We start from the raw sequence: 14,837 nt of genomic DNA, 5'->3' as shown, positions 1-14,837 counted from the left end.
TTTTTTTAAATTGCTCCATAGTAAATCTTAACCAACCTGTGTCTAGACTCACTAAGCCATGATTTGTTTTAACTCGTCTGAAAAAGCTTGGTGGTGATGTTCACAAATACTATCAGCTCAGAACAAGCCATGCTCAGTGTAAATGTATGAATCACCCAGTGGATGGGTTTCACGCAATGGGCTATAATCTTCCCTAGTCCCTGGTAGCCTCCAGATGTTTAGAATGAGAAGAGACTGGGCTATGGATGATGAGAATTGAAGGGCGATGCATCTGAAGGACAACAGGTTGGTTGAAGAACAAGCATCTTCAGAGGAGGTTCAGTTAGTTAGACCATCTACGGTACTGATGCTTTTCCTCTATTGAAAACAAGTACCCCAGTTTCAATGATCTGAGAAGTGTTTGGGCAAGGAAGGTCCACGGGTCCCTAAGGAAGAGAAGCTCCCAAGGATGGAGAGATTCCATCAACCTTGTTCTAATGAACTGATGGACACTGAAAATTCATAACCTCTGTTGCCTCTCAGGGCCGGTTCCCCCACCCCTGACCTCACCCAAGAAATGTCCTCTACCCAGTGGCCTCTACTACCCATCAAACAAGCCTCCTGTCCCCTCCCGAGGGGCTCCCACAATGGCCAGCTATTGGTTGAAATGACCCCTCCTTTGATGTCTTCAGTGACCTGCAGCCAGGATGCCTACGCAGGCTAGCCCTGAAGCTCAGAGCTGGCCTTGGAAAGGTGGGACCTCAAAGTCCTGACTAACCCCTGCTAGAATGGAGTAGTTGATTCCCAGAGGCCTCTCAAGATGGGCCCATCTGGAACAGGCTGGTAAGACGAAAATATCTCTCTGCCATTTGGGGCACAGTGGGTTGTTTTGTTCTTTTTTTTTTTTCAACTTTCCACAAGCTTTTATTTTGTTTTTGCCCCTTCTGTTCCTTAGCAACCCAATGCATGGGCCTCCACGCTATTCACCCACCCAAAGCCCAAGCGACATGAAAAAAAAACCAGGCATTTCTCTAACCCACCTCTGGCCAACTTGGCGCATATGATACGGGCACCACAGCATGGCACTTCTTGGGCTCCCCATGGAGCACCGATGGGTTTATCCCACCCGGGGGGAGGAAAGGAAACCCATCGTGAAGGTTTCCTGTCACCTGGTGGTGTCGGGGGTGGGTGGGAGTGCCTCCCGACCACCTTGTTTCACTCACCACACTCACCTGCTGGGGAGGGAGGGTGTAGTAGTAGCAGTAGTAGCAGCAACAACAACAGCACACAACGAATTTAATTTTTTTCCACACAGTCAACTGGCACATATCAGTCACGCTATGGACTCCGCCGGGGGGGGGGAACCCCTCCCTTGGCTGGAATCTGGGGGGGGGAAATCTCCTTTCACACACTTCCCCTCCCTCTCTCTTTTTCTCCCCTCCTTCCAAAATGAGTAAAATTCTGACTTTGACGTGATGATACCGGAAAAGGAAATGTAAACAATCTGGGACACAGTGTGTGTGTTAAGGGACCGTGGAAGAAGTAATGATTGGAAAGGGGCTAAGCGGAAACCATATTTAAATCCGAGAGTGGCCTGACTGAGCAGCAGAATTTTACATCTGTAGTGGAAACGGCAAACGTCGGCCTTAAGGTGAGGCATCCTCTCTTACCTGGAGGGGAATGCCTCTTCTAAGGCAGGGATGGAGATGGGTTTGTAAAACAAGATGCTTTTTGCTTTAGACCGGATTACTTGGTGTGCAGAGGTAAGAAATGGACTAAAAAAAGCATTGCACGGTGGGTTGAATTATTGAATTATTGTTGTGTATTTAAAAGCTGTTGGGGGAGAAGCTTCATTGGAGGAAGTGGGCTGGCATCAAGCAGCCGTTTGAAAGCATTTCAGCTCCCAAAGGTGCTTTTTTTTTCCAAGAGTCAACTGGACTTCCTTTGTTTTTCCTTGAAGATGTTTTGCTTCTCATCCAAGAAGCTTCTTCAGTTCTGACCGAATGGAAGGATTTCGTCATTCAGTCAGAACTGAAGAAGCTTCTTGGATGAGAAGCAAAACATCTTCAAGGAAAAACAAAGGAAGTCCAGTTGCCTCTTGAAGAAGCACCTTTGCTCCACAGACATTTGTGTTCCCAGGTGCTTCCTTTGAATGCCACCACAGCACTCAAGAGCAGCATACTGGTTGGCCAGGCAGATCCTTCTCTCCTTCAGCTGCCGAGGCCGAATGGCCAAAACTGATTCCAGATGTGCGGGGGAGATGGATTTAGGAATCCGGGAAGTGCTTTTGAGCTACGGCTGGGAGGAGCCGATGTGAAACCATAATATGTGGATGGCTATCAAATGGACTGCTCTTCAACTTTGCAAGATTGTTGATGATCGGAAAAAAAGAGATTGGCAAATAGGTGAAAAAATGATGCCAGCAGATTATCATGAAAGTTCCTGGGCCTTCTGAACCAGAAGGTGCTTCTCGGGATCCAAAAAGGATCCCTGGAAACGGTTTGAAAAGTACCAAGTGTTGATCACAAACTTGATTAATAACATCTCCCTCCCCCCCCTTTTTTTTAGAAGAACTAGAGCGTGGGTGGCTACGATTCTCCTGGCAATTTAGAATAGGAGATTATAAAGTTCCTATATGTGTTACATGCTCAAACTAAAGTTCATTTAGGGTTGTCTTTTAACAACTATGAAGAGCTATGAAAAACAAGTTGAGGATAGGCCATTTCCTCAAACCCCAATCTAAACTAACAACAGTGTTCCCGTCTTAAGTCAGTAAGAACTGAATTAAAAATGGAAGCAAATGTAATCTAATTCAACTAGAATTCCCAAATTCTGCAAAACAGACTTGAGATGTTGGAATAATGCTTTTGTCCTAATGAAGGATATGAGTGCTGAATTATTTATTTTCTTGGAGCGGATTGGATGGAATCTAGTTCCTCTTTTAACCCCCTGGCTCTGGATAATCCTGGTCACCTTTTTAATTGGGGAAGGGAATCAAAGCTTCTAATCGGCACTTTCTACCCAAATGTAGAATAAGGAGAGGAGGCAGACTTAGCGACACGAACTCCAAAACTCTGAAGATCTTCCATAAGGAGCCCTAAGGTTGAAAGGATTTTATGTTCCAGCAAGATAGACTTTTGGTTGAACTTTAGGAGAAACTTTTACACAGTGGAACAAGTCAAGGATGGGACCAGTTGCTTGGAAACTGATGGGCTTGGAGCTCTTTGAACGTAGTCCAGGCAGCCTGTGGGGGAAGCTTTGATCTTCCTCTAGGAAGCAAAGCATTCAGATAGGCAGCCTGCAAAGATTTTGCAGCTGTGAGACCGATATTGTGTTATTGAGCAAACCATGTTGGCTGGGCTTAAGCAGAGAACAGAAGATGACAAAGAAAGTGTTGTCATTTTAGCCTTTCTATTATATGTGTTAATTTTTTTTTCTCCCCAAAACTCAGAAAAATGCAAAGGCTATCGGCCCTATGATTATGAACCGATAATTATGGGCTAGAGGAAAAATAAAGATCAGCTGTGCACAAGGAGCATTTGCTAGCAGAAGCACAGATACAGATGTTTGAAAGGGTGTTCACCCAAAAAAAAAAAAAAAAACTCTGAAAACAAATAATAGCAACGTTGTGCAAAGAATTGGGAGAGAAAGGAGATTCAAGGATATGATAATAAGGATTTTTTTTTTCTTTTAAATCATCTTTTCTTTGTGTCTGGAATAGAATGTGAGAAGGCTTTGAGAGGCAGGTGAAGAAATGCTGCCTAAGGAACGGTCTGATAAGAGACAGCGTAGCCCTCAACTGGATAATGGGTGGAAAAAGAGACTGAGAAGAAGCTCACCCTAGCTTCTCAGTTTGTAAAGGAGACAGTCAGAAATCTGTACTTTCAGACCTGCGAGATTCTCTTATTGTAGCCTTACAATGAAGTGAGATTAGCTCATTTGGTTGTGTTTCCTGTCTGGTCTACCTAGGAAAGCTGAGTTTACCTGACAGGGCTTTTACTTAGGCCCAAGTGACATGAAAGTGGCCAGCCAAATCGCACTCACTGGATCCTTCTGAAGGATCCACTTAAAACTCAAATTCTTGCTTGCTAGACTGGTGATCCTGCTGCATTCGTTTCTTATTACCCAGCTCTTTCTTTCACAGCGCGCAGGACTCAAACGTGTTTTCCTGCAGATGGGCTTATGAAGAATGGGTGGGATTTAGGCCTGGTGTGCTTAAAGCTAGGAGGAGGCGGTGCAGAAAAAGAGAGTTGGTACTTGAATAGCCTACATGTGGAATAATGGGGGTGATAGGAGTATGAATTGGATGTATTAAGAGGAGCTGGGAGTAGAAGACTAGATCAGGGATCTCCAACCTTGGCAACTTTAAGACTTGTGGATTTCAATTCCCAGAGTTCCTCAGCCAGCAAAGCTGGCTGAGGAACTCTGGGAGTTGAAGTCCACAAGTCTTAAAGTTGCCAAGGTTGGAGACCCCTGGACTAGACAACCTTGAATGACACTGGGTGACCTAGTGTGATACAGCTGCCATGTTTTCAACTTTGGAATCGCCTCAAAGGTGATTTCAAGGCCTCAAAAATGTTCTCCTTAGAGCTAGTCTACCCTTTGAGGTGTGAAGAAATTTTCTTACGAGATTTAAGGAACAACGAGAACTTCTGCAGTCTGAAAGAACTATTGGTACTGTGAAAGCAACGTAAGCAACGAGCTGATATTTTTCTTTGGGAGAACCTTGATCACCATTGAGCCTTGGGGACAGATGTATCCTAGGCAGAGTGTTTCTGCCTACTCCTGGTTGACCACCTTACTCCTCCCACTTCACACGCTCCTTATCGTTCTCTTCTAGATGCGCTGGTACCCTCCTTCTGACGCTACCCAACAAGGATGGAAGTCCCGGCAGTTCTGTTAGTTTTAGTGAGTATTGAGTTGCAACGCCTAGAGGAGTAGTCCTGGGTGTGGGTGGAGAAGACACGATCTTCTCTAGTGGGGTTGGTTCTTTTCAGCCAGTGAAAGGTGAGTGTGCCCTCTGGCTAGACAACAGCCTGGGAAAACGGGTGGCAAATACTTTCCTCCATGCATGCTGGTGGGCAGTGGTGGGATTCAGCCAGTTCGCACCAGTTCGGGAAAACCGGTTGTTAACTTTCTGAGCAGTTTGGCAAACTGGTTGTTGGAAGAATCATTAGGGCAGAGAACCGGTTGTTAAATTACTTGAATCCCACCACTGCTGGTGGGGCTATGATGAAAGACGTCTAGGAGTTTAGCCTTCATAATATGTTCTCTTGCTTTTTTCCAAGAGCTGCTTTTGGCCCACATTTCCCCCTCTTGTCTCTCCATGGACTGATGCATGAAGGATGAAGGAGTCTTTGGGAACCTCCTCTCTCGGCCTTTTCCCCTGGACACCATCCAAGGGCCCAACTTCACTTTGGCCGTATTATGAATGAAGCTATGGATTCCCCCCCTCCTAAACTCTGAACGTCCATCTCCTCCGTCTCTTCCCCCAGGGGCCATGCTCGCCCTTCTCCCAAACTCTCTCTCCCTTCCCCTCAATCTTGCTAAGCCCTGCCACCTTGCTGTTGCCGAGTTTCTCCTCCAGCTACCTTTTGAGTCCTTTCAGGAGACACTCAGCCTTTGTCGATACACCCGTTTTTTGGTGTGGGCGTGCGCGTACGTATGTTCCCAGCTGGGATGCTGGCACGCAGTTGTGGCCTAGCTGCGTACAGTGCAATATCCAGACTTTTCTTATCCAGAATATTCAGTTTTTGCTGAAGGAAGCAAAAAAAAAAAAAAAAAAGACAAATTCAGTTTTGCATGTTTTCTGGCATGACTTAAAAAAAAAACACTTTAACTTGTTGGGTGTGTGAGTGTGCAGAATTCGTTTTTTGGTCTAGCATTTGTGTAACCCTAGCAGTAGATCTTGGACTAACTATTGATCACTAAACCTTTTCTTTTTCTTTTTTCATCTCGCTTCTGTCAAGACGTGGCTTTTGGAAAAAACAATCACTTTCTGTCCTCTCTCTCTCTCTTCCTCTTCCTCTTCCTCTTCCTCTTCCTCCAGGGTATCTTTCCCTGTTCAGCCTTGACTAGAATTTGAAATAAAGAAAATTTCTTCTCCAAAGTACAGTGCACTGGGTTTTCCGGTCCATTTTGCCCTTCCCCCAATTTAAGTCAGGGTTGTTGGGTTTTTGTTTATTTTGTTGTTGTTGTTTTTCTGTCCAACTTCTATCTATAGAACAGCTGTAAAATAGTTCACTTTTTTTCCCTTCCACATCCCTCGGATTGGAAAAAAAATCCAGTCTTGCCAAATCAGCAATCCTTATGGGAATACCGAACAAAGATGTACGAGTATTTTTGTACCATGTGTAATGAGGAAATATTTATGCATCATGCAAAGATTTTGTGTGGTTTTTGTGCAATTAATTATTAAAGAGTAAAAAAATAATAATAATAATAATTGTAATCTGTAAGATGAGTTTAATGTTCAGTTAAAAGCTTGATGAGAAAGACTTTTTTTCTGTAACTGATTCAGTCAGGCATAGTAACGAGAAATTGCACAATTTTTTTTTTTTTTTTGTGTTGATATTTTATTGCTTGGTATTTGGAAGTCCTTTAAGTATTACATTCAACCATGGCTGTCTCGCTTGTATCAAGATTGTTGAATAAGTTGCTATATCCTTTGAGAATGTGAAACTGGATAATATATGAATTGTACTCAGTGGTGTCTTGGTAGATTCTTTGATGTGTGGAAGTGGTTGTGTTTTTTTTCCCCCGTTCTTTGCTCACAGAGTGCATTGGTTGACCTTACCTGGAAAAATGAGGTGGGGGGAAGTGGGCTGCATTGGTCTACGGTTGAACGTGCATCTTCAACCAATCCTTAAAATTTGCCCTCTTGGAGGTTATAAATCTGTATGTGAACCCAATACCACCAAAGTGTAAAATGCAAAGTCTCAGAACATTTGGAAAAAAAATGTCGATGTTAGAAATAGAGAGAATGTTGTTTATTTATTGATTTAGATCCAGTGGTGGGATTCAGCCAGTTCGCACCTATTCGGGAGAACTGGTTGTTAACTTTCTAAGCAGTTCGGAGAACCAGTTGTTGGAAGAAATATTATTTTGGTTTGTTCCCACTTTACAGGGCTAATCCTGTAAGGAAGGCAGGAAGGAAACATTCTGGTGCTATTTCTAGCCTAATCTTTATTGCCCTGCTTACAGAAACTGCCTCTCGGGTTAACCCTTATTACATTGTAACAGCTAAGGCGAAGCGCCCATCGACGTGAGTGACGTTGAGTTGACTACGCCCACATGGTCAAATGACCACCGAGCCATGCCTACCTAGCTGGTCATTAGGGCAGAGAACCGGTTGTTAAATTATTTGAATCCCACCACTGTTTAGATCCCCTCTTTCTAAGTCTTGACTTCCCTGAGAAATAGATTAGGGCTGAGACACAATGAATGGGCCAGAATTACCCATCTAAAGGTGATTCTCAATGTGGGTTTCCTTACTCCTAGCCTTAACCACTACACTGCACTGGTTTTAAAGACCTACCAAAAGTCTCACGGAAAGTAGTTCTCTGATGAAATACATTTACTAGTAAAATTAGGAAAGAAATTTTGAGAGAGAGCCATTGTCCCTCAAAAAGCATATAATCAAATTTCAAGTTGGTGGTGTCCACAAATCGTAACTCAAGGTGCCACATCCCATGGTACTCTTCATATCAGATAAGCCACAGGGTTGTTACTTGAACATCTGTTCCTACCAAATTAAAGAAAAAAAAAAATCAGGTATCAGACATAAAGAACCCTCTACCTCCATTGGGCCAAAGGTAAGTTCTACCTTTAGCACTTCGCAGTTCTATGAAGGCTAAACATTTCAGTGGGGATGAGCTAATCAGCCTAGTACAAGAGGTCCTTGACTTATGACCACAATTGAGCCCAAAATTTCTGTTATGTGAGAGGTTTGTTAAGCGAGTTTTGCCCCGTTTTACGAAATTTCTTGCCGCTGTTAAGTGAATCACTGCGGCTGATAAGCGAGTCACCCGGTTGTTAAGTGAAAACTGGCTTCCCCATGGATTTGGCTTGTCACAAGGTCACAAAAGAGGATCACGTGACCCTGAGACATTGCAACCGTCATAAATAGGAGTCTGTTGCACCTGAATTTTGATCACGTGATGATGGAGATCCTGCAAAGGTCCGTAATTGTGAGAAACGGTTATAAATCACCTTTTTTCAGTGCTGTTGTAACTTTGGTCTCACAACAAACTGTTGTGAGTCAAGGGACTACCTGTACACCTGAAAAAGTGTTGAAAAAAAAATCACGGCATCAAGGGCAGTTGTGAGACTTTCCTTCTACAAACCGACATCAGAATTATCTAAGATTTAAATAAAATGTAGGACTCCGTAAGATATGGCTTACTATGACGAGTTATCCTTTTTTTCTACTTTTTTTGCCTTGGGTGGTAATGATTTAGCCAGTGATGGGTTTCAATTTTTTTTACTACCGGTTCTGTGGGTGTGGCTTGGTGGGCGTGGCATGGCTTGGTGGGCGTGGCAGGGGAAGGATACTGTAAAATCCCCATTTCCTCCCCACTCCAGGGGAAGGATACTGTACAATCTCCATTCCCTCCCCACTCCAGGGGAAGGTTACTGCAAAATCCCCATTTCCTCCCCACTCCAGGGGAAGGAAACTGTAAAATCCCCATTTCCTCCCCACTCCAGGGGAAGGATACTGTACAATCTCCATTCCCTCCCCACTCCAAGGGAAGGTTACTACAAAATCCCCATTCCCTCCCCACTCCAGGGGAAGGTTACTGCAAAATCCCCATTCCCTCCCCACTCCAGGGGAAGGTTACTGCAAAATCCCCATTTCCTCCCCAATCCAGAGGAAGGATACTGTAAAATCTTCATTCCCTTCCCACTCCAGGGGAAGGTTACTGCAAAATCCCCATTTCCTCCCCATCAGCTGGGACTCGGGAGGCAGAGAATAGATGGGGGCGGGGCCAGTCAGAGCTGATATTTACCAGTTCTCCGAACTACTCAAAATTTCCACTATCGGTTCTCCAGAACCGGTCAAAACCTGCTGAAACCCACCTCTGGATTTAGCCCCTTCTATTTTTCTCCTGTTTAGTGTGATATATTTTTTTTTTAAAGTGGCCCTGTTGTTTCTTTCCTAGTTTCCAGAATATTTTGCCCTGATATACCGTAGATTGCCTTCCCTCTGTGTCTGCTGGGACTTGGACTGTATGGAGGCCCCTGCTCCATTAAACAGGCAAGTTTGACTCTAGTCATCCCAAGCAAGCAATGTTTGATGAATAAATGATAACTTTTAGTCAAGTTGAAACAATTGCTCAGCCAACCGGCATTTTCATGGCTGCAAAGGAAGCTGCTTTATTGCTGCATTCAAGGCCCATCCTAGGTGGTGAACAAAGGGGTGGGGTGCACTGCCGCAGGGAACTTTGCAGTAAATAGCAAAGGAAATTAATATAAAAAAAATTATATTTATAGACTTCCGTAATTATTTTTAGTTCATGTCCATTTGCAGTCCAATAAAAAAACTCAATACAGGTAATTCTTCAACTTACAACTGGAATTGAGCCTGGAATTCATAATAATAACAGTAACAGTAATGGGGTTGGAAGGGACCTTGGAGGTCATCTAGTCCAACCCCTTGCTCACGCAGGAGACCTATACTAGGGATTCGAACTGCCGACCTTTCTGATCGATAAGTTCAGCGTCTTAGAATTACGGCCGTAGGTCATTGCAGTCGCAAGTCGAGGCATCATGTGACTGAATTTCAAGTTATAAAGTGGGTTTTTTGGTGATTGTGAAGTAGATCCATTTTCCTCAATGGACCTTTTTTTCCCTGGAAACGGGGAGTACAAGCTGGAAACTGACAAAATAAATAAATAAATAAATAGAAAATCGAAGTCACGTGACCACAGGATGTGGCAAACAGCTGTGAAGGTGAGCTGGATTGCCAGGCACCCAAAATATGATCACATGACCACGGGATGGTATTCAGCCGCCGTAACTTCATAACCAGGTCATGACTGGCTCGAGGGAGATCCGTTGTAACTTTGAATGGTCGTTAAACAACATTTGTAAGCTGAGGACAACCTGTAAAATTAATTCAACCAAAATAAGGAAGAAACATCAACCCAACGGGACTCTGGTGACAACCTCAATAATAGCCACAATTTAGTGTCAAAAGCACCCTACCAAAGAGTTTTCTCTTCACAAACTTATAGGGGGCTTCAAAGCAGTGATGGAATTCAAATTTTTTTATTACCAGTTCTGTGGGCGTGGCTTGGTGGGCATGGTATGGCTTGGTGGGCGTGGCAGGGGAAGGATACTGCAAAATCTCCATTCCCACCAGAAGTGGTATTTGCTGGTTCTCCGAACTACTCAAAATTTCTGCTACCGGTTCTCCAGAACCTGTCAGAACCTGCTGGATTTCACCCCTGGTTCAAAGGCCACGAACCACCTGATGAGTTTTCAAATGCCGCTCTCCTTTTTCAGCTTGACTTGGGCTGCTTTATGTTTTTACAGTTCGTGCTCTCCTTATCGGTCGTAGCTTGCATTTCCACATGGTAAACCACAACGGTTAATTTGGGTTTTCATGTCATCGGGGCCCCAAGTGTGTGAACCCATCAAGAGCTGGAGGCTAGCCTGGAGGCTGTCCACGGAACATGGAGTGGCTTCCCCCAAGTCCCAAATGAAGGTGGTTTCCCCAAATTTAAAGTGGCATCCACTCCGGACGACATGCTACCGTAATTTTTGGAATATAAGATGCACTTTTCCCCGCCCTAAAAGAGGGTGGAAATGTTGGTGCGTCTTATACACCAAATACAGCCATTTTCGGCCCCTGGAAGCCCCGCCCCGCTTGTCCTATTTTTGTGAAAAATGGAGCCGTTTTTCCAGGGAGGGCAAAACCTTTTTTTTCTTACTTACCTCTTCAAAATCTTAGTGCGTCTTATACACCGGTGCGCCTTATAGTCCGAAAAATATGGTAAATCTTAGATGGGTGCCCTTCTGTACTTCTCAGAGCCATGCAGGGCAGAAAACTGCTCTCGCTAACCTGTTCCTGTAACTTAGCTTGTTGTGGGAAGAAGGGACAATAAGCTTCCTTTAGAAGGGACCCCGTGGCACTAAATTCACTCTTTGAAGTGGTGGCCTCCAACTGCTTCTTCTCTTAGTACTTTTGAGTGTTGACCGCAGGAACAAGAGAGAAGACGGAGCAAGGCATTGTTCCAAAGGCAGCAATTGGAACCAAAAGCTTGAGTTATCTTTCAAAACTCAAATAGGAAGAAGTGATCCGAAGTCTATATACCAGCAAAAAGGAACTGCTTCTGTATCTCATCATCTAGGGTTTTTCATGACCTTGAAGAGATGTTGGAATCAAAAGAAATCCTCGAGGGATAACACCTTTTAACATTTACCCACTGCATTTATCGTCAGAGTGACTGAGTCATGCACACTATGCTCAAAATCCAAACCAAACTCAATGGCAGTTTAGTATGCTGAGCCAAGGGATGTGTAGAAGTAGGGACAACCATAAAAAAAGATGACTACCATAACAACACAAAGATGATTGTTCCACCATTACGGTAAATAAAAAGATTCTGAAGAAGTCAATTCAACTTTGAGTTGCTTTTCTTGAGGAACATTTTCACACGTACTTTCACACTCGACTGTGTTACTGGTCTGTTTTGTATATTGTTACCTACACTAATTAATAAGCAGGTTTCTTCTTGAGAAGAATATTTCTCCAGCCCTTTGCTGAGTATTCTGACAATTGCCTTATAATTTTCAATCCTTTCCCAAATAAGAGGCAACCTACTGTGGGTAAAAACCATCGATCCAGCTTGCATGAGTAGTTATCACTTGCTATCTAATCATCTTCACTGGAAGTCCTTTTTGTATGTAAAACTCAAGCTTTGCCATTAAGCTCTCGTTTCTTCTCTTTAGAATTGGGGTGTCCAACCTTGGCAACTGTAAGACCTGTGGACTTCAACTCCCAGAATTCCCCAGCTTGCCATGCTGATCTCAGGAATTCTGGGAGTTGAAGTCCACAGATCTTGAAGGGCCCATCGTTGGCCACAAGTCTTAAAAGTTGCCAAAAGTTGGACACCTGTGCTTTAGAACATCTCCTTCCTGCTGCCAAGCCACCACCTTTCAGTGTTTGAGCTTCCTGCTTCTTTGTTGGCGCCTGTTTAGGCTCCACATTGATTTTGGTTGAGCCATTCCCACCTCGCTGTCTTGTCAAACCAGCCATGTTCTGGCAGTTCTGCTCACCTAGGCATAAATGGCCCCCAAGGAGCACTAGAGTCAAGTGTGGGACCACCATGCTTTCTGAATTATAGAGGAGATTCTTTTAATCCTGCATTAACACGGACTGACCATAAATAATTCAGCCCCCCTGTGCTTGCATAGAGTTCTTGCATATGTGTGCTGCATACGTATCCCACATTGTCAAAGTAGGTCATAGCAGCAATAGCTGTCCTAGAAAAGATGCACTTTTCCTTCTGAATTTATAACCAGGCGCACATACAGCAGGCTAAACAGGAACAAACCCTATCCTGAATTTGGATAGTGTAACCAGCATCCTACAAGACGAGAACAGCTAGATTGTGCAACGTGTGGTCTTTGCAGCTCAATCAGAATAGAACTGGAAGGGACCTTAGAGGTCTTCTAGTCCAACCCCCTACTCAACAGCAGACTCTATACCATTTCAGACAAATGGCTGTCCAGTCTCTTCTTGAAAACCTCCAGTGATGAAGTCCCACAACGTCTGAAGGGAAGCTGTTCCATTGATGAATTGTTCCCACTGTTGGGAAGTTTCTCCCTAATTCCAGGTTGCTTCTCTCCTCTATTAGTTTCCATCTATTGCTTCTTGTCCTGCCCTCTGGTACTTTGGAAAATAAGTTGACCCTTTCTTCTTTGTGGTAACCTCTCAAATACTGGAATACTGCTATCATGTCACCCCAAGTCCTCCTTTTCTGATGTGTTCTCTGACATCATCCATGCTGGAATTGCAATTTAGCATCAAACAGGTAGAGTTTCCTCATTCCTGTGTAATATTTTAGCTCTGGTTATGTCTAAAAGCACAATGAAAGCCGGAGCATTTCTCTTTGACGTCACCAAGCCATGGTTTGCTCAACTAGACCACGGCGGGTTGGAGTAGCACAACACAGAACTAAAATTAAGCCAAATACTTAAAATGTTTTTTGTGGGTTGCACAAACCTGGCCTATGTAACCCTAGGCTACGATTGCTTCCGAGAAGTTTTAACTCTCATTTCCAGCCTCAGAAAACCATGGTCTGCTGTGTTCTCTTACTCCATTCCTCACAATCAAAACTTTTGCTTCATCTTCAAAGCAAAACCATCAATCTTTCAACATAGATGACTGGCAGAAGCTCTTAAGGATTCACACACAAGGCCAAGATGCCCCACATAGATTTGGACAAGGAAACTTCAGGAAGCTGAGCAATCTTTTTGTGCTTTTTCCCCTCCTCTATAAACTGGTTTTTGGAACAAAATTCTAAGCTTGGCTGTGGTGCCATCTAGAGGTGTATATTTCCTTTCTTTGGGTTCCTAACATAGATTCTGACATAGTTTTGCTCTGCCATTAAATAGAGATGAGACCTGGCATTAAATGGGCCATTTTTCAACAAAGAATGTCAGGTGCATGGCATGAAGGAAGCTGTTGCGTGCAAGAAATCTTTAGCTCCTTCCTCTCTTTGTTCCCATTTAATTCTCTAGGGCAGTGCTGGCGAACCTTTTCGGCACAAGTGCCTAAATGGGGCTGTGCGCGTGTGCGTGCCGGAAACCGGAAGAGCAGCCACTCAGTGCGCATGCGTGCACCAGAAAGATGATCTTCGGTTTCTGGCACACGCATGTGCACCAGCCATCTAGTCTTCCAGTTTCTGGCACACATGCGCGTGCGAAGACCAGCTGGGCGGTACGCATGCACACACTGGAAACCGGAAGATCATCTTCCCGGCGTGCACATATGCACTGGTGGCTGCTCTTCCGGTTTTGGGCACTCTCACCAGAGGTAGGTTTCAGCAGGTTCTGACCAGTTCTGGAGAACCGGTAGCAGAAATTTTGAGTAGTCCGGAGAACCTGTAGTAAAAAGTCGTGACTGGCCCTGCCCCCATCTATTCTCTGCCTCCTGAGTCCCAAGCCACGCCCACCAAGCCATGCCCACAGAACCGGTAGTAAAAAAATTTGAAACCCACCACTGGCTCCCACGTATGTGAAGACCAACTGGCCCGTATGCCAGAACCCGGAAGAGCAACGGGCGATGGCTTATGTGCCCCGAGAGATGGGTCTGCATGCGGCTTCTGGCACGCGTGCCACAGATTTGCCATCACAGCTCTAGGGCAATGTTTCTCAACCTTAGCAACATGAAGATGGGTGGATTTCAATTCCCAGAATTCCCCAGCCAGCATGGGAATTGAAGTCCACGTTATCTTCGAATGGTTGAGATTGAGACACGTTTTCAGAAGTGTGGACTTCAACTCCCAGAATTCCCCAGCCGCAGCTGCCTTGGAGACATCGAAGTCTGCCATTTTCCTCACCTTGGTAGGAAACTGTTACAACTCTGAGGAATAAACCTATTCTCCAAACACCTCAAATCTTTCTGGAAAAGTTTAACACTAAATATTGTGTACAGAAAATAGACACAACCCCCTCACCTTTGTTGAGATGTTCGAAGCAATTTTTTTTTTTTTGGTTTAGTTGGCTTTACCAGGACACATCTGTCTGGTGCAATTTACCAAATATCTTTTATTACCGTTGTTGTCAACAGATGCTTTGCTTTCATTTGGAAGACGAGACACACAAATCAAGAGTTTTCACTATGGAGA

At 44.2% G+C, this 14,837-nt stretch overlaps 1 protein-coding gene across 2 annotated transcripts in view; it reads left to right on the top strand.

Annotated features, from left to right (window-relative positions):
• Positions 1-6,685, top strand: part of RBPMS2 (RNA binding protein, mRNA processing factor 2) — a 33,477-nt gene extending 26,792 nt beyond the window's left edge. Inside the window, exons 7-8 of one of the 2 annotated variants that reach the window (XM_034432628.3) lie at positions 4,820-4,887; positions 5,268-6,685. In XM_034432628.3, the coding sequence (XP_034288519.1) occupies positions 4,820-4,882 (63 nt within the window). In that variant the 3' untranslated portion in view covers positions 4,883-4,887; positions 5,268-6,685. Of the gene's footprint in view, positions 1-671; positions 792-4,819; positions 4,888-5,267 lie in introns of those variants that run through there. The other variant, XM_087877933.1, reaches the window with a different exon arrangement.
• Positions 6,686-14,837: the final 8,152 nt, after the last annotated feature.

Source organism: Pantherophis guttatus, chromosome 13 (genome assembly GCF_059756535.1).
Source record: "Pantherophis guttatus breed Tessera chromosome 13, ASM5975653v1, whole genome shotgun sequence".
Lineage (NCBI taxonomy): Eukaryota > Metazoa > Chordata > Lepidosauria > Squamata > Colubridae > Pantherophis > Pantherophis guttatus.
This window is presented reverse-complemented; position numbering and strand designations above follow the sequence as displayed.